The following is a 22,674-nucleotide window of genomic DNA, read 5'->3' as shown; positions in this document are numbered from 1 at the left end:
TATTTTCCATCAGGCGGAGGGTTTGCCGCGAGATTACTTAATTGCACACATTTCCCCATCTCGCTCTGCATATATTTAGAGGGAGCATGGGATTATTCGCCACGTGACCAACTTTGTCAAAGCACTTTCAATCTTAAAGCCTTATTGACAAGCACATGCAAATGAGTCTATCTTATTAGAAGCAGCTTTATACGTCCCCCGTCATTGAACTCCTGTTTGAGGGAAAATGCAAATGAATGTCAAATAATCAAAAAAGTTCTGGAAGTACACAGAATGTTTGGAACGGAATTTTATTTTGATAGTATTAGTATGGGAGCAATCAGAAGACCACATGTAGGCCAAAGAAACAGATACAATAGCTAGAGAAACTGATTTATCTCCAGGTCGACCCCAAATAACAAAGCTTATTTTCAAAACATCCAAAACGCTTCATCGCTAAAATATTAGCAAGATTTTATTTCTTTGATATTCTCGAGCCAATCCTCCTGCATCCATATTCATGGGTCTCGCAAGAATATTGGATGTGGAGGGTATCTGGACAGCGGGCCAAGTAAAAAACTAGACAACATAAATATCATTTTGGACCTGGTGAAACGCAAAAACAGTCTTTGCCCACCAAGTCTCACGTTTTTTTCTGAAATCGCTGCACCTGCAATATTAGCACTACCGCACTTTATGACATTGTCCAGGATTTACCTGCGGACTGGGTGAGTGCGGACATTTCTTCTCCTCCTTGAAAGCTTAATATAGGTTTTAGATCTTGCACCACCCTGAAGAGTTCTGTGCATGAGGTTGTGAAATCGCTATATGGGTCATTCAGAAATTGGTGCCCCAATATTCTTCTCTACAGAACTCTTTGACATCACTGTATCACTCTCTCAGTAAGATTTCCTATCATCCCCTTTGTTTAGAGTTACAGCAATCGGTCCACAAACTAAGATTAATTACGGCACATGCCACATTTAAAATTCTTCAACCTGTCGGAGAGGCGGCTACTCATCATCAAAGAAGTCAAGCCGAATCTGCAGTTCTCATGCCCCACCATGTGCAAGATATGGCCAGCGATGAGAAGTAGAAGAGGGACAGTCATGATAGCAGCGCATTATGCTTAGCTGCTCCTCTATGAGCATCTGTCTCTATGACCAGTCAAAGTTACTTACATTACGGCACGTGTTGGAATTAAACTTCATTTTTAAACCACTTGGATATGCAAAAAGGATGAATGGACAAGGTACTAGGAGGCTGGAGTTAAATTCTGATGACAGACCTGGGATCCCATTGCTATTAATTTCCCAGTAATGTTACCGTATTTACAGATGATTATTGCCTACTCCATGTGATTAGTTTTTTTTTTAACCAATAAGTTTTTATTGAGAAATTGCATATTAAACCATACATCAGTGAACTTCGGGAAGAGGAGGGGGAGGAAAGGAGGGGAGGGCAATCGGAGAGGGAAGGGGGATGGGGGGACAAATCCAGTACAAAAAGCATGAGAACCACAACATAATCAGTACAAAATACACAATTACAGTGTCAAGTACAGCAAAAAAGGAGATTGATGAAACATACGATTTAAATGAGGGTAAGAGTAGACTGGGAGATGTGTACGGAGGACACCCAGGGGTCCCACCATGAGAGGACCCTAGTTCTCCTCGACAAACCCTGAGCCATAATAACCTCATAACAGAAGTGTAAGTCGATTTTGGCAATCAGTTCGGCTCTGGAAGGTAGAGCCGAGGACTTCCAATGTTTCGCAATGCATTGTCTGGCGGCAACTAGGACATTAGATACTATGGGCCGGAGAGGGGAGGGAAGATCGATGAGGGAAATGCCCAGGACAGCAAGCTGACCACTCAGCGCCGGGGGGAGACGAGTCAGGTCGGTAATCAGTGCCTCCACCTCGCGCCAGAAAGCCTGAATCCGCGGGCACGACCACCAAACATGGGAGGAGGACCCCAAGGCGCCACACCCCTTCCAACAGAGAGGGGAGGAAGACGGGGAAAACCTCGCCAAGCGGACGGGGGTAATGTACCAATGTAGTTGTATCTTTTTCACCTGCTCCAAGTGACTAATACATGAGGAGAATTTAGAGGGATGTATCATTGCAAACTGCCAATCCTCCAGAGAGGCCTCAAAGCCCAGCGAGGACTCCCAGGAAGTCATAAATTGAAATTTGTCAGTGGAACCATAGGATATGAGGGCTTTGTAGATAATGGAGATGCCATGGGGCAATATAGTGGCTGGTCTGAAGAACCTATGAGCCGGGTCCTCTATTAAAGGCAGGGCGCCCCGAACGACCGACGTGACCTGAGAAAGCTACGGAGCTGAAGATATTGGAAATAGTCAGTGATATTTAGAGAGAATCTCCCTGAGAGGTCCTCAAATGACAGAAGACCATCTGAGCCAAATAGGTCCGCCACCCGGAGCACCCCATGACTTCCCCAGGAGGAAAGAGAGATGTGCCCGATAGCATACTCCAAAGCATACTCCAAAGCCCGCAACGAGACATAATCATACATGAACCCAAAATGAGAGGAGCTAAGCAGCGCCCATAGTTTAGCAGCATTCCTGATAGAGCGGAGACAAGGGCCCACAAGAGGAACCCGAAGCAGCTGAAGTTCTAGGAGTAGTTTAAGCGAGTTCTGGGGGGCAAAGTGGGACTCAATAAGGAACCAGGGCAAGCATGAGTTCCCCTCCCACCATATTTTAAGGGGCTCAAGGATCACCGCCCTATAGTAAGACTGTACCGCAGGAGCGCCCAGCCCACCCACAGAGTACGGTAGGGACATAATCCGACGCCTGACCCTGTGTGGCTTCTTGTTCCAAATAAACCGATCTATAAGCGATTGAAAAGCTGAAATAAACTTCGCGGGGATAGAAAGGGGGAGGCAATGGAAGAGATACATAATTTTAGGTAGGAATAGCATTTTAGCAGTTTGTATGCGGGCCATCCATGAGAGCGACGCATTCGATAAATGATCCATGCCCTTCCTGACCTCCGCAAGAGTTTCCTCACAATTAGCGCGAACTATATTATCTAACCTCGTTATCTTGATACCTAGGTACGTGAAGCCCAGGGGAGCCCAAATAAACGCGTATTGTGATTGAATTTGGATCTGGAGGGGAGCCGGGAGGAAAAGGGGAAAGATTGTGGATTTGGTCAAATTAAGTTTGTAGTATGAGACCGCCGAGAACTCCGTTAAAATGGAGGTGATCGCGTTCAACGAGGTTAAAGGTGAGGTGCAGGTCAATACCACATCATCGGCATAGAGACCAATTTTATGTTCAGTTTTCCCCACTACAATTCCCTTTATGTCCGCACTTTGCCTGACCATTGCAGCCAAGGGCTCCATGACCAGAGCAAAGATGATAGGGGAGAGGGGGCAGCCCTGACGCGTACCATTCCGAATGGGAAATGTTCAAGACCCAAAACCCGCCGATCGAACCGACGCACAGGGGTTGGAATATAATGTCATAACCGCTCTACCAATTTGCCCGATAAGCCCAAATTTCTCCAGTATGAGTTCAATATATCCCCAGTGCACCCTGCCAAACACTTTTTCGGCATCTAGCGACAGAAATACACTGGGGAGGCCACCCCTCTCCACCACATCCAAAAGATCTATCAGGCGCCTGGTGCCATCTCTGGTCTGTCTGCCCGGAACAAACCCAACTTGGTCTGGGTGAATGAGGCCAGGGAGCACCGAGAATAATCTATTGGCCCAGATTTTTGCGTAAATCTTAACGTCGCAGTTTAAGAGTGCTATCGGGCGGAAGTTCCCTGGGGATGTTGGGGGTTTCCCTTGTTTGGGGAGAGTCGCTATGGAAGCCTCCAACCCCTCAGCCCTAATACTGCCTGTCGACAACCAATTAACCAATTATTAAAAAGGCGCAAAAGATAAGGGGAGAGGACAGAAAAGAACTGGGCATAGTAAAGAAAAGAAAAGCCATCTGGCCCAGGGGAGGAACCCTTATTGGCCTCTCTGACAATCTGCGCGAGTTCAGACTCGACAATGGGGGAGTTTGGGAAAGAGAGCTGCTCCGAAGTGACCGAGGGGAGATTAGCCCTCTCCAAGAATGCCAAAATTGACTCCCGCGAAGGCTGGGGAATCCCTGGGTCAGACCCGAGGTCATAGAGAGAGGAATAGTAAGATGCAAACTCCTCAGCAATATGAATAGGGTTGCACACCTGGGAGCCGTCAGTCCTGAGCAAGAATGGGATCTTGGATTGAGCCTCTCTCCTCCTAACACGTCTAGCCAGAACAGCGCCCGCTCGGTCCCCCATTGCATAAAATTTAGCTCTAGTTTTCCTAAGAGTCTTCTCAACTTTATGGAGGAGCAGGTTGCGGACATGCATGCGGGCTGTAGAGAGATCAGAGAAAAGCGCTGGAGTAGGGGATAGTTTGTGAGCCGTCTCGAGATGGGTTAATTCATCTAGGGCAGATTGGAGAGCTGCATTATACTTTCTTTTGGCCGTTGCCGCCATCTTAATGAGGCAACCCCTGATTACCGCCTTGTGGGCAAACCAAAGGGTGTCGTCACGTATGTCAGGGGTATCATTGGAGGCAAAAAATTCCCGCAAGGCCTCCTCAACACTCTGGGAGTTACATTGGTCAGCAAGGAGATGGGCGTTGAGACGCCAGTGTGCGGGAGGCCTGATGGCCAAGGGGTCTTTTGGAGTAAGGGACACCGGGGCATGATCCGACCATGTGATACTGCATATATCTGCTGAGATGCAATGAGGAAGAGCCACGTCATTCACCAGCACAAAATCAATCCTGCTGTAGGAGCCGTGCCTGGGAGACAAGAACGTGTAGTCTCTCTCGCCGCAATGCAGATATCTCCAGATATCATGTAGGTTGAAAGAATTAGTCAGAGGACCTGCTTCGCATCTTGACAGGGAAGAGGCAGAGCAGTCCAAATCCCTAAACATTGGAGCATTGAAATCACCAGCAATCAGTTTATGACCATGTTGGATATCGTGTAGAATTTTGAAAACCCCCTCCGGAAACTTGAGCTGCCCTACATTAGGGGCATAGATCGAGGCAATGGTGTAGGGGGCATTATTGATAAGGCATAGAACCACAATAAACATACCCAGCGGATCTGCAATAGAGTGAACCAGCTGAAAGGAGTTGGCCCTGCTAAAGAAGATGGCTACTCCCGCCTTTTTTGACGGGCCATTAGCAAAAAATTGGTGCGGGTATAAACCTGAATGCATTCTGGGATTATCACATTCCAGCAAGTGTGTTTCCTGAAGACACAGAATATCATGGCGGGATTTGCTCAACTGACGCCACACAACAGACCTCTTGCCCGGAGAGTTGAGACCATTAACATTGATTGAATACAACGAGATACTCATAATGAGGACATGTAAACAGTTTTGCACTCATCTGGACACCGATAACCTGTGTATGAGAGTAGAAGACATGTGGCCAGTAACCTAGAGCAAACATGTGGGAAATCTGGAGGAAGGGAAGAAAGAGAAGGGGGGACACAAACAAGACATACGACAAATAACAAGTAAACCAGAGGACCGAGGTCCATTCAGGGATACCCTGAGTCCAAAAGGTGAGAATCAAAAAACAGTTCACCTATGGGGCAAACAAATGCTGCGGATACACTCGAAAGAGGGACCAGCGCAGCTTAAAAACAAGAAAAAGGAAAACAAAGTAAATCCGTGCGGGAAAATAGCCAGGAACCATAGATGCAGTGGGCTCAGGCCACCTCCCAGTCCGGTGTAATGCGGGCCCTGGAGCCTCCGCCACCTCCAGGCCTAGACAGGTTCACAGAAACCGGAGAGTCAGGAGTTGAGAGTCCCCATTTGGAGAGAGCGGAAGCTGCGTGAGACGGCGTCAGGCAGGTGGTGATCGATCCATCTTTGCGGATGAGGAGCTTGGTAGGAAACCCCCAGCGGTACTGGATGCCTTTCTCTCGGAGGATAATAGTATAGGGGGCAAAGGCCCTCCGAAGGGCCAGAGTACCCGGGGAGAGATCTGGAAAAACAGAGATGCGTGCAAATCTTTCAGGGAGGGTTGGATTCTTCCTTAGAGCCTGGAGAAAATCTTCCTTCATTTCGTAGAAGTGTATGCGTGCCAGCACGTCTCTTGGGACGGAGGGACCCAGGCCAGACGGTTTAGGGATCCTGTGCACACGGTCAATTATGATATCCTTTGGAGCAAACTGAGGGAGAGCTGCAGCTATAAAGTCTTGCAAAAATAGTTTCAAATCTCCTGCAAGGACAGATTCCTCAATGCCTCTGAGTTTGACGTTGTTTCTCCTGGACCTATCTTCCAGGTCCAGGGCTTTAGAGTGGGTTTTAGTGGCCAGGGTTTGCAGGGTCTCATGAGCGTCCCAGAGTTCGTTATGGGAAGAGACCAGCTCCGCCATCTTGCGTTCCAGGCGGTCCGTGCGATTACCCAACTCCACCACTTCTCCTCTTAGTTCAGCCAGCATAGTGCGCATATCCTCTTGAATGGAGGTTCTGAGGTCTCCAAGTAGGCCCTTGATGAGAGCAGCAGTTACCGGACCGTCAGCTGAATCCGACGCCGCAGCGCCTGAATTCGACGCTGCTCCGCCTGAATGCAACGCTGCTCCGCCTGAATGCAACGCAGCACCACTTGATTGCGACGCTTGAGCGTTGCGTTGCGAAGAGCGGGAAGGCCTGGGGGAGGACGGCGCCATCTTGGATTTCGGCGGTGGCTGTGGGGTGGCCGCAAAGAAATCAGGAATTCTCCTGGAGGGATCACGGGCGCCCGCTTTAGATTTCCCCATACACTCACCACCGCACCGGGAGCCGGTACCGATATCGCGGAGGTGAACGAGAACGCTGAGGAGGTAGATATGGGCCGCTTTAAGGTTCCTGGCTGCGGAGCTCCCGCTCTGTGCGACCTACTCCATCGGCAGTTAGGCCACGCCCCTACTCCATGTGATTAGTGAACCTTTCATGTATGTTGTGTTACCACTTCTATCACCTATACCCCATGTATTTAATGTGTTCATGTAACAAAGCTCAGCAGTGTTCTGTACTATATGGCAGCCATTAGTCCGAACCATCAGGAATCCCGGATAATTCAGTCGTCATCAGCTTCTCATCACCCCCAGGGTCAGCTAGGCGGATTGGGAGAGACAGAACTATGTGATCTATGTGAGTGGGGAGGGAGAAGGCGGCAGCTAGGTACCTCTGTGACCTGTCTTATCCCCACCAGCCATTTTGATCCTTTGTTCACACATTGTGTTTTTGCTTCTTTTTTTCTATTGCTTTTTATGCAAATTAAAGGCTGCATTTTACAGTACCAGCAAAAGCAATAAGACTTCAGAAATCTCATGCACACGCTTTGGTTGTTTTTTCACTTTCAACATTTTTCCAGCATTTTTCACCCATAGAAAGCCATGAGTAAGTGCAAAAAAGCAGCAAAAATCGGTTATTGCTGCATTTTTAGTGTAAAAAAGAATGTACAGAAGGATGTTAAACTGACATATTTTTGTGATTTTGTAAAGTTTAAACCATAATGTCTTTGTGTCTTCCCCTGAGAATGGCAGGTAGGGTTAGTACAGTGATGTGTAAAACTAAACATTGCCTGACCAATGTGTAAAAATGAACATTGCCTGACCAATGTGTAAAAATGAACATTGCCTAACAGTCAGAATGGCCCTAACCAATGCGTAAAAGTAAGCGGCCATCCTAAAATGCACTGCCAATGTGTTAGGGAACCTATTCCAGACCAATTCAATCCCCACCGCTGTTGTTACAGTTCTAATTACGGTATGTATTATTTTATGAACAAAAAGTTCAGAATAGTCACAACTTTTTTTCAGACATAAAAAAATTGTTTTCCACTAAATACTTGATTAAGTTGCCTTTCATTTCCAAAAATGTTTTAAGGAGTCACATATGTCTTGCATTGGTGACCTAACACCTTACATTGTTCATGCTTGAATGGTGGAAGCAAGGCGAAACTTTGGGATCCTGAAAAAGGCAGCAAAACAACACAGCAAGAAAAGCAGCAAAAAAGCAGCAAAACCCACTGCTTTCTTTTAATGACAAGAGATCAAGTTTTGGCTGCAAAAAAAGCAATGTGTGAACATAGCCTAGTTTTCTCTGAAACGCTGCAGGTTTCAGACTAAAACATAAACGTGTGCAATAAGCGGGTCAGTTTTTATTCCGTCACATTTACTTTAATCAAATTGTGTATTAGGGGGTTTATAGAAATAGGTTATTTAATATATATAAGGTTATCCTTATTTTTTATATATCACCTAGAGAGGGCAGACATACTATCTAGTAAAGACATTTTCTGCAGGTAAGTCATCCCGCTATGCTAACTTTACCTTAATGAGAAGCCATCATCACAAAATAACCTATTGTTTAACTTCGGTTTTTGTGTCACATTTATGGCTAAAAATATTCTGGTAATTTTATTTTTCAGTATCACAATCTTTATTAAAAAAAAGTTAATAATCTGGCAATTTACACACTGGCCACTGGGGCATTTTTAGACTCAAAGGGAATCAGCAGGTTTTTGATATGTTATCTAACAGCGGCATGAAGTAGGGACATAGACCCTGATTCCAGTGATGTGTCACTTTGTATACTGGGTGCAGCAGTAGTGACAGAACCACAGTTTTCATGCAGATCTAGCAGAGCTCAGCTGTTGAGCTGTGTATATCCTTGTCCACACCACAGCTTTCTGTGTACATTGCATAGTGACAGAGCTGCTAATCAGTGCTGGGAGTGAGGCTGGACCAGAACTGACAAGGCCATTTTGGTCTAGAAAATCTCCTGTTGATAAAACACTGAATGTATTAAAACAGTAATACACAGCCCAGAAAGTGACGTCTGGGTGCCAGATTCCTTTTAAGTCCACCACATACATTAGATGGCCGTAGCCCAAACAACTGGTCGGCTGATGGCCATTTCGGCTGGCTCTCATACACAGGATGCATGTTTGGTCAAGGGCTCCTGTGTTCCACATGAGCGAGCCGTTGCCAGTTATGTATTTTCATTTCCGGGAGACCATACGATCTGCAGTCCCAAATTGGGGACATCAAACACATTGAACGGACAACCGAACCCGTAGATTTCCAATGTATGGCTGACAGTCTTATATATATGGGGGTGATTTGACTTTCTGTTCTTTCAGGAAAGTTTTCAGGAATTTTCATATCATGAGAGGCAGGATTACAATAACAGGTAGCGACTCTATACAGGGCTGATACACAGGATCTACCATTCACAATAGGCGACGTCACACCCGACCCTGCGCTCCCTCCTTCACAATCACAGTAAACACAAAACATAGGGTTAGAAACTGACTATCGTGGCTGTATACATGTGTTATTTCCTAAAACTAGAGGAAGTAGGAGTCTAAAACAGCCCCAGTGGCCAGAGTGAAAATTGGAAGATTAAGATTTTTTTTTTTTTTTAAAGTTTTACAACATACATTTAACACAAAAATATGGCTTAATCAATAGGCGATTTTTCTGATGATGAGGGCTGGTTAAAGGGACTCTGTCACCTGAATTTGGAGGGAACAATCTTCAGCCATAGAGGCGTGGTTTTCGGGTGTTTGATTCACCCTTTCCTTACCTGCTGGCTGCAATATTGGATTGAAGTTCATTCTCTGTCCTCCGTACTACATGCCTGCACAAGGTAATCTTGCCTTGCGCAGGCATGTACTATGGAGGACAGAGAATGAACTTCAATCCAATATTGCAGCCAGCATGAAGCCAGCAGGTAAGGAAAGGGTGAATCAAACACCCGAAAACCCCGCCTCTATGGCTGAAGATTGTTCCCTCCAAATTCAGGTGACCGAGTCCCTTTAAGCAGTCAGAATTCAGGGAGCAATACTTAATCTTCAAGTTGAGATAAAGTAGTTTTACTGTTTCAGTGAGTGCTGGGAACTGATTTGTCATGTCAAAGAGCCCAGCAGCCCCCACAGTTCTCACAGAGCGATGAATGGCTGGGACTTGACGCTTCTTGTATTTAAGGCTACGTGCACACGTCTGGAATTGCCACGGAAATTTCAGCGGCAATTCCGCAACTGTGCCGCGGGTAAAACGCATGCGGTACTGGCATGTGTTTTCCCGCTAAACACTAGCATTTTACAAGCGTAATTAGCTTGCAGAATGCTAGCGTTTTCCAAGCGATCTGTAGCATCGCTTGGAAAACTGATTGACAGGTTGGTCACACTTGTCAAACAGTGTGCCTATGCAGCATCAATAGTAAAAAGATCTAATGTTAAAAATAATTTAAAAAAATCAAAAATCGTGATATTCTCACCTTCCGGCGTCCCCCGCAGCGCTCCCTCTCCTCGCGATGCTTCCGTTCCTAATAATGCCTAGCGGCAATGACCCCAGATGACGTAGCGGTCTTGCGAGACCCACAACATCACAGGTCATTGTCACAAAGCATCACTGGGAACTCGAGCATCGTGAGGAGCGGGAAGCCTGCCGGGGCCGCCGGAAGGTCACGATTTTTTATGTTTTTTTTTTACAGGTATATGGTTCCCAGGGCCTGGAGGAGAGTCTCCTCTCCTCCACCTTGGGTACCAACCGCACATGATCCGCTTAAGCGGATCAATGCATTCCTATGTGTGCGGAATCCCCACGATTCCGCACAAAGAATGAACATGCTGCGGTTTTTTTCCGGAATGCGATTCAGCCGCGGAAAAAAAATGCAACATGTGCAGATTACATTCCAATAATAGGATGCTTAATATATGCGGGGATTTTTTCGCGGTTTTATAGCGAAAGAAAAACGAAAAATCATGAACGTGTTCACACAGCCTTAGGCTCATGGTTCTTTAAGAGAAAAAGACCAAGCCCAAAGAAAGTAGTAGAGTACAAGCCGGTGTCCTCAGAAGAAGCCCGATGATAGTGCATCTAACTGCTTTCTAGTTAGCAAATCATCAGTGCACACCATCTGTCATCAAAACGAGACGTTCAGGCATCATTTGTCATAACATGCTGATCTACTGATAGCAGTGATGGAGAACCAGAGGCACAGAACTACTGGAGCACTTCTAGCAACAAGATAAATGCTCCGGTGACAACGCTTCTCTCTGAGAACATCGGCACATTGGTATTTATACAACATGTACAAATGACCAAAGATATAGTCAAATCATATTCTGCATCAAAAACAATAAATACAGAAAGGCGTCTAGACTGGTAGCTAACTGGAAAGCTGCAAACAATGTACGTACGCGCTTTAGCAAAGAAATTACGCACACTACAGTTTCTTTATATAGAAAAAAAAGCAGCATGAGAATGAATGTACTAGCTCCTAAATGGCACACGACACAGGCTAATGCATGCAAACCTCAGGAGCGGGTGTACTTGTTGGCCTCGGAAACCAACCGCTATTTTTCATACATATACCATCTCACTTTTCTTTTTATATAGTAGTTACATTTGAAACAACCCATATGTTTGATCTTAGCTCTAGAAGCCAATGCAGAAAACTGCTATGATGTTTGTGTAGTATGTTATATATTTTTTAATATGATTTCAACACTCCAATTAATTATTACGAGTCAGAGATATTGATTGGTTTTGTTATATAATATACAGTATATATGTACTTTCAAAGAGTATAGCAGAAGGCTAATTGAAAACTTGTCCAGCCACATGTCAACTGTTCCAGATGGTTAGTCTAAACAAAGGTATGTAAATGACCCAGTAATTTACATTTAGTGTACACTTTACACTTATCAAAGATGAGAGATCTTCCTAGGCCTACATATGTTGATTGGAGGTCTTAAAGTCCCCAGGGATGCCAGGTGGTGAAGTCTTATCTATTTGGCCTTAAGGCTTCAGTACACATACCAGGATACACATCAAAAGCCTTCAGATAAGATTCAATGGTCAGTTTTAACATATAAATGGAAGTATTGCCTGAGACCAGAGGAGAGAGAGAGACAGATGGAAGAGAGAGGGCATTGAGATGGCTGATTGACTCCTACCATTTCAATGTAAAGTATGACTACTGATTATGTGCTATTTTTAGTGATTGTTTACATTTATTAGCTTCTATTAAGCAAATTCATTTTAGTTTATTCAATTTTCATGTGAGCATTTATTTATTCATCACAATTCTTTGAACCGTAACAAAACAACGTTGCATTGTTTTAAATAAGCACCATAAAAACACCGGCACTGCCAATCCATTGGTCACTACCACAGCAATCCCAGCCAATTAGTTCATCTGGAAGGAGTTCTCCAAACTTTGTTTTCCTTATTCTAAAAATCCTGTGTGCTAACATAGCTTAAAGGTAGATTAAATTAATTCTATGCATTGAATAAAAAAAAAAAATATATATACATATATATACATACACACAAATATTTATTCTTTTTAATTCAATGCATAGAATTAGTTTAATCTACCTCTGAGCTATGTTAACACAGAGGTTTTTTGTAGTAAACGAGCTACACAATCCCCGAAAACACTTGAAAATCCCTCCCTATCCATTTTTGTACAGGAAATCTGGTTTACTATTTTATATGAATTTTTTTTTTCCCCTTAGAGCACACATGTCAAACTGTGGCCCATGGGCCAAATCAGGGTGGTTTTATTTGGCCCACGACACCAGAACCACCACTCCTATGTGGGGCCATTCTTCTGTATAGAGGACTACTTGAGGGCCATTATTCTGTATGGGGGACTACGTGGGGCCCATTATACTGTATACTGGTTGGCCGGCGACTTTTTGTGTGTTTCAGTTTGACACCCCTGCCTTAAAGAGGATATGTCACCAAGTTTTTGCAAAGCTGATCTGAGAGAAGCATGAAGTGGGGGCATAGACCTTGATTCCAACCATGTGTCACTTACTGGGATGCTTGCTTTAGATTGTATAAAATCACTTTTACCAGTAGGTGATTATCATTAGAAGACTAGTAAACCTGCTGCTATGTAGTTCTCCATGTCCATGAGCTCCGCATAACCTCACCTCTGCCACTGATTGGCAACTTTCTACCTATGCACAGTGCACACAGAAAGCAGCCAATCAGTGTTGTTGGCGGGATTATACAGAGCTCAGGATTTAGAGAGCTGATAGATCTGTCACAGATAGAAAGAGAGATTATATCAAAACTACTGCAAGCAGCCAAGTAAGTGACATATCACTCTAATCAGGGACTCTGCACCTAAACTATGCTGCACTCAAAAGAAAAACAAAAACCTGGTGACCGTTTCCCTTTAGTTACTTTAGAGAAAAAAAAAGCTGCAAAAAATGAAGCAAAATGCTAAGTGCACACAATGGGGTCCCTCTTCCACGTCCATCCTAGGTTGGTTTGTTTTATGGCATTCTTCAGCATTGGCATTAGTGATTGTTGTTTTTCATAACAGTTTTTGGTACACTTAATCTTTGATGTAGCAGTGATTTCCCTTACATAGGGTCTTCTTAATTATTAGTATGAACACTTTATACAGTATAACTGGGGTTTCCACTGTTAGTATTTTTCACTCTTTGTATCTTTCATTGCTATGCTTATATTCTGTCTATTTGTATAGACAATATTATATACTACTTTAGTCTGCCTACACTGGTTTGATACACATATCCTTCCATTCTTGACGTGGCACTTAGGTGTCACTAACCCCCTTTTTTTGTTTATTTGTTAATGTATTACGGCTTTTTAATACAATTTTAATGTATTTTTTCAAATAAAAAATTATTAAGATTACTAATATATAATGCTCTGTGGTCCATATTTGTTTATTTGGTTTATAAAAATGACCATAATACACAGCAATGTCAGAATGACATTACAGTGCACATGTTCAGCCTTTTGACACTTTTTTTTTTATTTTTTAACTGCTTCAGTCAGGATTTGGAAACCATGAAGTAGTTAAAAGTAGCATCCATTGGGAAGCTTCCGCTAAGAAGTGTTTGCTAGTTATAGTTCACATTATTAAAAGAGATGCCAGCGGAGTAGCTGATGCAAAAACGATGGCAAGACGGCCAGAGGAGATACTCCAGGAAACTACTAAAGGCGTATTCCTGACGTGTTTTCGCCTCGAAATCTTCGGTGGTTCCCCCAATGCTGTGTGCAGATAGTCATGATGCCTTACAGCCTGCATGTGAATAGTCACCCTTCAGTAACACGCCAATACTCTAGGTGCAAACTGTGGAATTATCACTGGCAGACAGTGCTCGTCTGCACAACAATAAAAACCAAACAAGTATCAATCAAATCATTTCACTTTTGGATTAAAATCATCATTACAAAGCATTACAAGTTAGAAGAAAAAGAGGTTTCTGGAACAAAAATGTAATACCGCAAAGGCTTGAGACCTGGAAAATGGCGTGAAGGTCGAAGCACAATGACACGGTAGGTCGTAAGTGAAATAAAAACTTGCTTCAGTCTAATAATGGCGGCCCACTTCCGTACCAGACACTGTGCGCACTTTGTCCCCCAGGTCCATGATTTCTGTTACTGACAGATCACAAATTCTCCCAGATATGCACTACTCATTCAGTAGTCCAAATTGCTACGAGAATGGCACGTCAACATATTGAGAGAATGGAGCTAAAAAGACATTTTCACATGAAAAGGCTGACAACATTGGCCTTAAAGGGGTGGTCTGGAATTAACATGTTAAACCCAAATGTCTATCTAATGTCATGATCTAATCACTTTTCTAATATGCTTTAATAAAAAAAATTCCCTATAGTTCCTGCACTACAATATCTAACTACTTTATTTTATGACGCTTTGTTTGAAAACCCCCAGTGCATGCTGGGATACTCAAACAAAATGTCACTACTAGTGATGAGCGAATATACTCGTTAATCAAGATTTCCCGAGCAGGCTCGGGGGTCCTCCGAGTATTTTTTAGTGCTCGGAGATTTCGTTTTCATCACCTCAGCTGAATGATTTACATCTATTAGCTTGGTTACATGTGGGGGTTGCCCGGTTGCTAGGGAATCCCCACATGTAATCAAGCTGGCTAACAGATGTAAATCATTCAGCTGCGGCGAAAAAAATCTTTGAGCACTAAAAATACTCGGAGGACACCTGAGCGTGCTCGGGAAATTTCGAGTAACAAGTATATGCGCTCATCACTAGTCATTACCAGGCAGAGGCTGAGGATACAACATCTGCCCCCACCCTGAAATGAAGTGTCATCAGTGATGTACTTTTCAGGGACTGGGCTAGTCCTTGTGCTACTGAGCATGTGTCGGTTGTCAGATCTAAAGCAGGGGTCCCCAACTCCAGTCCTCAAGGCCCACCAACAGGTCATGTTTTCAGGATTTCCTTTGCATTGCACAGGTGATGCAATTATTACCTGGGCAAGACTAAGGAAATCCTGAAAACATGACATGTTGGTGGGCCTTGAGGACTGGAGTTGGGGACCCCTGATCTAAAGGATGCTGAGTAGAATCTTGTCACTGTGTCAACATTCTTTTAACCCCTTTACCCCCAAGGGTGGTTTGCACGTTAATGACCAGGCCAATTTTTACAATTCTGACCACTGTCCCTATATGAGGTTATAACTCTGGAACGCTTCAACGGATCCCAGTGATTCTGACACTGTTTTCTCGTGACATATTGTACTTCATGATAGTGGTAAAATTTCTATGATATTACCTGCATTTATTTGTGAAAAAAACGGAAATTTGGCGAAAATTTTGAAAATTTCGCAATTTTCCAACTTTGAATTTTTATGCAATTAAATCACAGAGATATGTCACACAAAATACTTAATAAGTAACATTTAACACATGTCTACTTTACATCAGCACAATTTTGTAACCAAAATTTTTTTTTGTTAGGGAGTTATAAGGGTTAAAAGTTGACCAGCAATTTCTCATTTCTACAACACCATTTTTCTTTAGGGACCACATCTCATTTGAGGTCATTTTGAGGGGTCTATATCATAGAAAATACCCAAGTGTGACACCATTCTAAAAACTGCACCCCTCAAGGTTCTCAAAACCATATTCAAGAAGTTTATTAACCCTTCTGATGCTTCACAGGAATTTTTGGAATGTTTAAATAAAAATGAACATATAACTTTTTTTCACAAAAAATTTACTGCAGCTCCAATTTGTTTTATTTTACCAAGGGTAACAGGAGAAATTGGACCCCAAAAGTTGTTGTACAATTTGTAGGAAGGAAAGGGAAGGAGCGCTGTTTGACTTTTCAATGCAAAATTGACAGGAATTGAGATGGGACGCCATGTTGCGTTTGGAGAGCCACTGATGTGCCTAAACATTGAAACCCCCCACAAGTGACACCATTTTGGAAAGTAGACCCCCTAAGGAACTTATCTAGATGTGTGGTGAGAGCTTTGACCCACCAAGGGCTTCACAGAAGTTTATAATGCAAAGCCGTAAAAAAAAAAAATTCCCACATAAATTATTTTTTAGCCCTCAGTTTTGTATTTTCCCGAGGGTAACAGGAGAAATTGGACCCCAAACGTTATGGTCCAATTTGTCCTGAGTGCGCTGATACCCCATATGTGGGGGGAACCACCGTTTGGACGCATGGGAGGGCTCAGAAGGGAAGGAGCGCCATTTGGAATGCAGACTTAGATGGAATGGTCTGCAGGCGTCACATTTTGTTTGCAGAGCCCCTAATGTACCTAAACAGTAGAAACCCCCCACAAGTAACACTATTTTGCAAAGTAGACCCCCTAAGGAACTTATCTAGATGTGTGGTGAGTGCTTTGACCCACCAAGTGCTTCACAGAAGTTTATAATGCAGAGCCGTAAAAATAAAGCAAACATTTTTTCCCACATAAATTATTTTTTAGCCCCCAGTTTTGTATTTTCCCGAGGGTAACAGGAAAAATTGGACCCCAAAAGTTGCTGTCCAATTTTTCCTGAGTGCGCTGATACCTCATATGTGGGGGGAACCACCGTTTGGGCGCATGGGAGGGCTCGGAAGGGAAGGAGCGCCATTTGGAATGCAGACTTAGATGGAATGGTCTGCAGGCGTCACATTGCGTTTGCAGAGCCCCTAATGTACCTAAACAGTAGAAACCCCCCAAAAGTGACACCATATTGGAAACTAGACCCCCAAGGAACTAATCTAGATGTGTTGTGAGAACTTTGAGCCCCCAAGTGTTTCACTACAGTTTATAATGCAGAGCCGTGAAAATAAAAAATCTTTTTTTTCCCACAAAAATTATTTTTTAGCCCCCAGTTTTGTATTTTCCCAAGGGTAAAAGGAGAAATTGGACCCCAAAAGTTGTCCTATTTGTCCCATATGTTGGGGTATACCCCTGTTTGGGCACACGGGAGAGCTCGGAAGGGAAGGAGCACTGTTTTACTTTTTCAACGCAGAATTGGCTGGAATTGAGATCGGACGCCATGTCGCGTTTGGAGAGCCCCTGATGTGCCTAAACAGTGGAAACCCCCCAAATTATAACTGAAACCCTAATCCAAACACACCCCTAACCCTAATCCCAACAGTAACCCTAACCACACCTCTATCCCTGACACACCCCTAACCTTAATCCCAACCGTAAATGTAATCTAAACCCTAACCGTAACTTTAGCCCCAACCCTAACTGTAGCCTTAACCCTAGCCCTAACCCTAGCCCTAACCCTAGCCCTAACCCTAATGGGAAAATGGAAATAAATACATTTTTTTTATTTTTCCCTAAGGGGTGATGAAGGGGGGTTTGATTTACTTTTATAGCGGGATTTTTAGCGGATTTTTATGATTGGCAGCCGTCACACACGGAAAGACGTTTTTTATTGCAAAAAATATTTTTTGCGTTACCACTTTTGAGAGCTACAATTTTTCCATATTTTGGATCACAGAGTCATGTGAGGTCTTATTTTTTGCGGGACGAGTTGACGTTTTTATTGGTAACATTTTTGGGCATGTGACATTTTTTGATCGCTTTTTATTCCGATTTTTGTGAGGCAGAATGACCAAAAACCAGCTATTCATGAATTTCTTTTGGGGGAGACGTTTATACCGTTACGCGTTTGGTAAAATTGATAAAGCAGTTTTATTATTTGGGTCAGTACGATTATAGCAATACCTCATTTATATCTTTTTTTTATGTTTTGGCGCTTTTATACGATAAAAACTATTTTATAGAAAAAATAATTATTTTTGCATCGCTTTATTCTCAGGACTATAACTTTTTTATTTTTTTGCTGATGATGCTGTATGGCGGCTCGTTTTTTGCGGGACAAGATGACGTTTTCAGCAGTACCATGGTTATTTATATCAGTCTTTTTGATCGCGTGTTATTCCACTTTTTGTTCGGCGGTATGATAATAAAGCGTTGTTTTTTGCCTCGTTTTTTTTTTTTTTCTTACGGTGTTTACTGAAGGGGTTAACTAGTGGGCCAGTTTTATAGGTCGGGTCGTTACGTACGCGGCGATACTAAATATACCGTATATACTCGAGTATAAGCCGACCCGAGTATAAGCCGACCCCCCTAATTTTGCCACAAAAAACTGGGAAAACTTATTGACTCGAGTATAAGCCTAGGGTGGAAATGCAGTGTTTATACTGGCCCCATAGATGCCCCAATACAGTGCTCTGCAGTGTTTATACTGGCCCCATAGATGCCCCAATACAGTGCTCTGCAGTGTTTATACTGGCCCCATAGATGCCCCAATACAGTGCTCTGCAGTGTTTATAGTGGCCCCATAGATGCCCCAATACAGTGCTCTGCACTGTTTATATTGGCCCCATAGATGCCCCAATACAGTGCTCTGCACTGTTTATATTGGCCCCATAGATGCCCCAATACAGTGCTCTGCAGTGTTTATACTGGCCCCATAGATGCCCCAATACAGTGCTCTGCAGTGTTTATAGTGGCCCCATAGATGCCCCAATACAGTGCTCTGCACTGTTTATATTGGCCCCATAGATGCCCCAATACAGTGCTCTGCACTGTTTATATTGGCCCCATAGATGCCCCAATACAGTGCTCTGCAGTGTTTATACTGGCCCCATAGATGCCCCAATACAGTGCTCTGCACTGTTTATACTGGCCCCATAGATGCCCCAATACAGTGCTCTGCAGTGTTTATACTGGCCCCATAGATGCCCCAATACAGTGCTCTGCAGTGTTTATACTGGCCCCATAGATGCCCCAATACAGTGCTCTGCACTGTTTATACTGGCCCCATAGATGCCCCAATACAGTGCTCTGCAGTGTTTATACTGGCCCCATAGATGCCCCAATACAGTGCTCTGCAGTGTTTATACTGGCCCCATAGATGCCCCAATACAGTGCTCTGCAGTGTTCATAGTGGCCCCATAGATGCCCCAATACAGTGCTCTGCAGTGTTTATACTGGCCCCATAGATGCCCCAATACAGTGCTCTGCAGTGTTCATAGTGGCCCCATAGATGCCCCAATACAGTGCTCTGCAGTGTTCATAGTGGCCCCATAGATGCCCCAATACAGTGCTCTGCACTGTTCATAGTGGCCCCATAGATGCCCCAATACAGTGCTCTGCAGTGTTTATACTGGCCCCATAGATGCCCCAATACAGTGCTCTGCAGTGTTTATAGTGGCCCCATAGATGCCCCAATACAGTGCTCTGCACTGTTTATATTGGCCCCATAGATGCCCCAATACAGTGCTCTGCACTGTTTATATTGGCCCCATAGATGCCCCAATACAGTGCTCTGCAGTGTTCATAGTGGCCCCATAGATGCCCCAATACAGTGCTCTGCAGTGTTTATACTGGCCCCATAGATGCCCCAATACAGTGCTCTGCAGTGTTCATAGTGGCCCCATAGATGCCCCAATACAGTGCTCTGCAGTGTTCATAGTGGCCCCATAGATGCCCCAATACAGTGCTCTGCACTGTTCATAGTGGCCCATAGCTCTGCCCCATATATGCTCTGCTATGTTCACAGTGGCCCATAGATGCTCCACATTAATCTGTGCGATGGCCGCTGCTGCTGCAATAAAAAAAAAAAAAAGCCATACTCACCTCGCTACTTGCAGCTCCCAGCGTCTGGTCCCGGCGTCTGTCTGCACTGACTGATCAGGCAGAGGGCGCCGCGCACACTAGTGCGTCATCGCGCCCTCTGACCTGAACAGTCAGAGCGCAGATAGACGCCGGGAAGATGGATCGGCGGCTGGAACGAGGACAGGTGAATATAACATACTCACCTAGTCCTGGCGATCCTCGCGCTGTCCCCTCCTGTCTTCCGCGCTGCAGCTTCTTTCTCTATCAGCGGTCACCGGCACCGCTGACAGAGAAATGAATACGCGGCTCCGCCCCTATGGGAGGTGGAGCCGCTTATTCATATCTCTAATGAGCGGTCCCACGTGACCGCTGAAGAGAGGAAGAAGCTGCAGCGCGGAAGCCCGTGGGACGGCAGGGACAGCGCGAGGATCGCTGGGACTAGGTAAGTATACCTCAGCGCCCTCAGCCCCTCACCTGCCGACCCCACCGCTACCGTGACTCGAGTATAAGCCGAGGGGGGCACTTTCAGCCCAAAAATTTGGGCTGAAAATCTCGGCTTATACTCGAGTATATACGGTATGTACTTTTATTGTTTTTTTTTTTATTTAGATAAAGAAATGTATTTATGGGAATAATATTTTTTTTTTTTTCATTATTTAGGAATTTTTTTTTTTTTTACACATTGGAATTTTTTTTTTTAACTTTTTAACTTTGTCCCAGGGGGGGACATCACAGATCGATGATCTGACAGTTTTCATAGCACTCTGTCAGATCACCGATCTGTCTCAGAGCACTGCAGGATTCACAGTGCCTGCTCAGAGCAGGCACTGTGAAGCCACCTCCCTCACTGCAGGACCCGGATGCCGCAGCCATCTTGGATCCGGGCCTGCTACAGCGAGGGAGGTAGGGAGACCCTCGCAGCAACGCGATCACATCGCGTTGCTGCGGGGGGCTAAGGGAAGCCCGCAGGGAGCCCCCTCCCTGCGCGATGCTTCCCTGCACACCGCCATCATGTTTAATCGCGGTGTGCCGGGGGCAGTCCATGACCGCTCCTGGCACATAGTGCCGGATGTCAGCTGCGATAGGCAGATGACACCCGGCCGCGCTCCCCCCGTGAGCGCGGCCGATCCACTATAATGTACTATCCCGTCGGTGGGCATACGGGCCCACCCCACCTCGACGGGAGAGTACGTCATATGTCAGAAAGGGGTTAATGTACAGTGACAGTGTGCTCCCTCACCAACTCTGATGAGAAGTGGCAAGCTGGAGAAAGTGCACGTTAGTGCACATTTTAGGCTATGTGCACGCGTTGCGGATTTGCCTGTGGAATTTTCTGTGCGGATTCTGCATCTCTTGGCAGAAAACGCAGGTCAGAATCTGCACGTTTTTTTATGCACATTTTGTGCGTTTTTGTTGCAGATTTACTGCGGATTCTGTGCGGATTTCATGTGTTTTACCCCTGCGGATTTCTATTATGGAAAGGGTGCAGAAACGCTGCAGATCCGCACAAATAAATGACATGCTCCTTCTTTTAATCCACAGTGTTTTCCATGAGTAATTTTCCGCACCATTAGCACAGCATTTGTTTTGCCATTGATTTACATTGTACTGTTAATCACTTGCGGATCTGCAGCGTTTCTGCATGGAAAAAAACACTGCGGATCCGTAGGAAATCTGTAACGTGTGCACATAGCCCAAGGAAAAAACCTGGTAAGTAGCGACCACCACTGCCTCTGCAAGTATTATTACTTTGACACATGCTCAGTAGAGCAGGGACTAGCCCAGTCCCTAAAACAGAGGTCTAAGACGTCTTGTTTATATATCCCAGCATGCACTGGGAGTTCCTAAACAAAAAAAAAAGCAGTGTGAGTAGTGAGGGAAGAATAAGGAGTTTTTAATTAAAGTATATTATTAAATAGATTAGATTAGGACATTAAATCAAAAGACATACATTTGGGATTACAATAACTGTTAGTTTTGGACCAGGTTTTTTTTTTTTTTTTAACTTATGTAATTCCTTTTAATGGCAAGGTAATAGAAATATTCTAGCATCCATGTAATAAACAAAGATTAAAATTTAGGAGTATGGTTCATACATTTAGTGCATCTAATTGGCCACAACTCTGTAACGTGCCTGACACCAGATTGCTTTTATTTAAAAAACGCATAAACAGGCGTGAGCTCCTCCTTTGTACCAGTTCAAAAAGAACCTTACAAAAGGTGGCAATGCTACAGATCGGTCAGATTCTCAGACTGTTTTGCCAAAAATCACTACTTATCAACACCATTAGCAAGCACATGGAACGTCAACATGACACCACATGGGAAAATGTGCACATACCTTAACCACTGGATTTAGCAGAACCACCCCAGATTTCTTCGTTATAACCTGCTTTGTAGTATAATGATGTTCTATGAGTTGTGGGATTGTTGGAAAGCCAGTTCCTTCAAACCTATATAAATTCTGTATAGATGGGAACACAAAAAATAAACAAATCACAATTTGAGAATGGGAGAAAAAAATACAATTAAGTTTAGTCACACAAGCATTTAATTATGCAGCATGATTGAACTTTTACTGTTTGGAAAGCACAAAGGTGAAAATATTGAAAATTAGGTTAAAAAAAAAATCCAGTATAAATGTACATTTGTCTTCATGCTACCGGATTGCTGAGAATTATATACTGTATAATATATTTTAACATAGATTCAGAAAAATGAATGAAAACTGTATAATATTGTCAGCAATATGGATGAAAAAGGTA

At 44.0% G+C, this 22,674-nt stretch overlaps 1 protein-coding gene across 2 annotated transcripts in view; it reads right to left on the bottom strand.

The window, feature by feature from the left end:
* Positions 1–22,674, bottom strand: part of FER (FER tyrosine kinase) — a 485,813-nt gene that overhangs the window by 190,058 nt on the left and 273,081 nt on the right. For both annotated transcript variants that reach the window (XM_069752566.1, XM_069752558.1), the window contains exon 14: positions 22,251–22,373. In XM_069752566.1, coding sequence (XP_069608667.1) covers positions 22,251–22,373 — 123 coding nt within the window. The remainder of the gene's footprint in view (positions 1–22,250; positions 22,374–22,674) is intronic.

The sequence above is a fragment of the Ranitomeya imitator genome, chromosome 1 (assembly GCF_032444005.1).
Source record: "Ranitomeya imitator isolate aRanImi1 chromosome 1, aRanImi1.pri, whole genome shotgun sequence".
NCBI lineage: Eukaryota > Metazoa > Chordata > Amphibia > Anura > Dendrobatidae > Ranitomeya > Ranitomeya imitator.
Note: the sequence above shows the minus strand (reverse complement) of the source record. Positions and strands in the feature narration are given on the sequence as shown.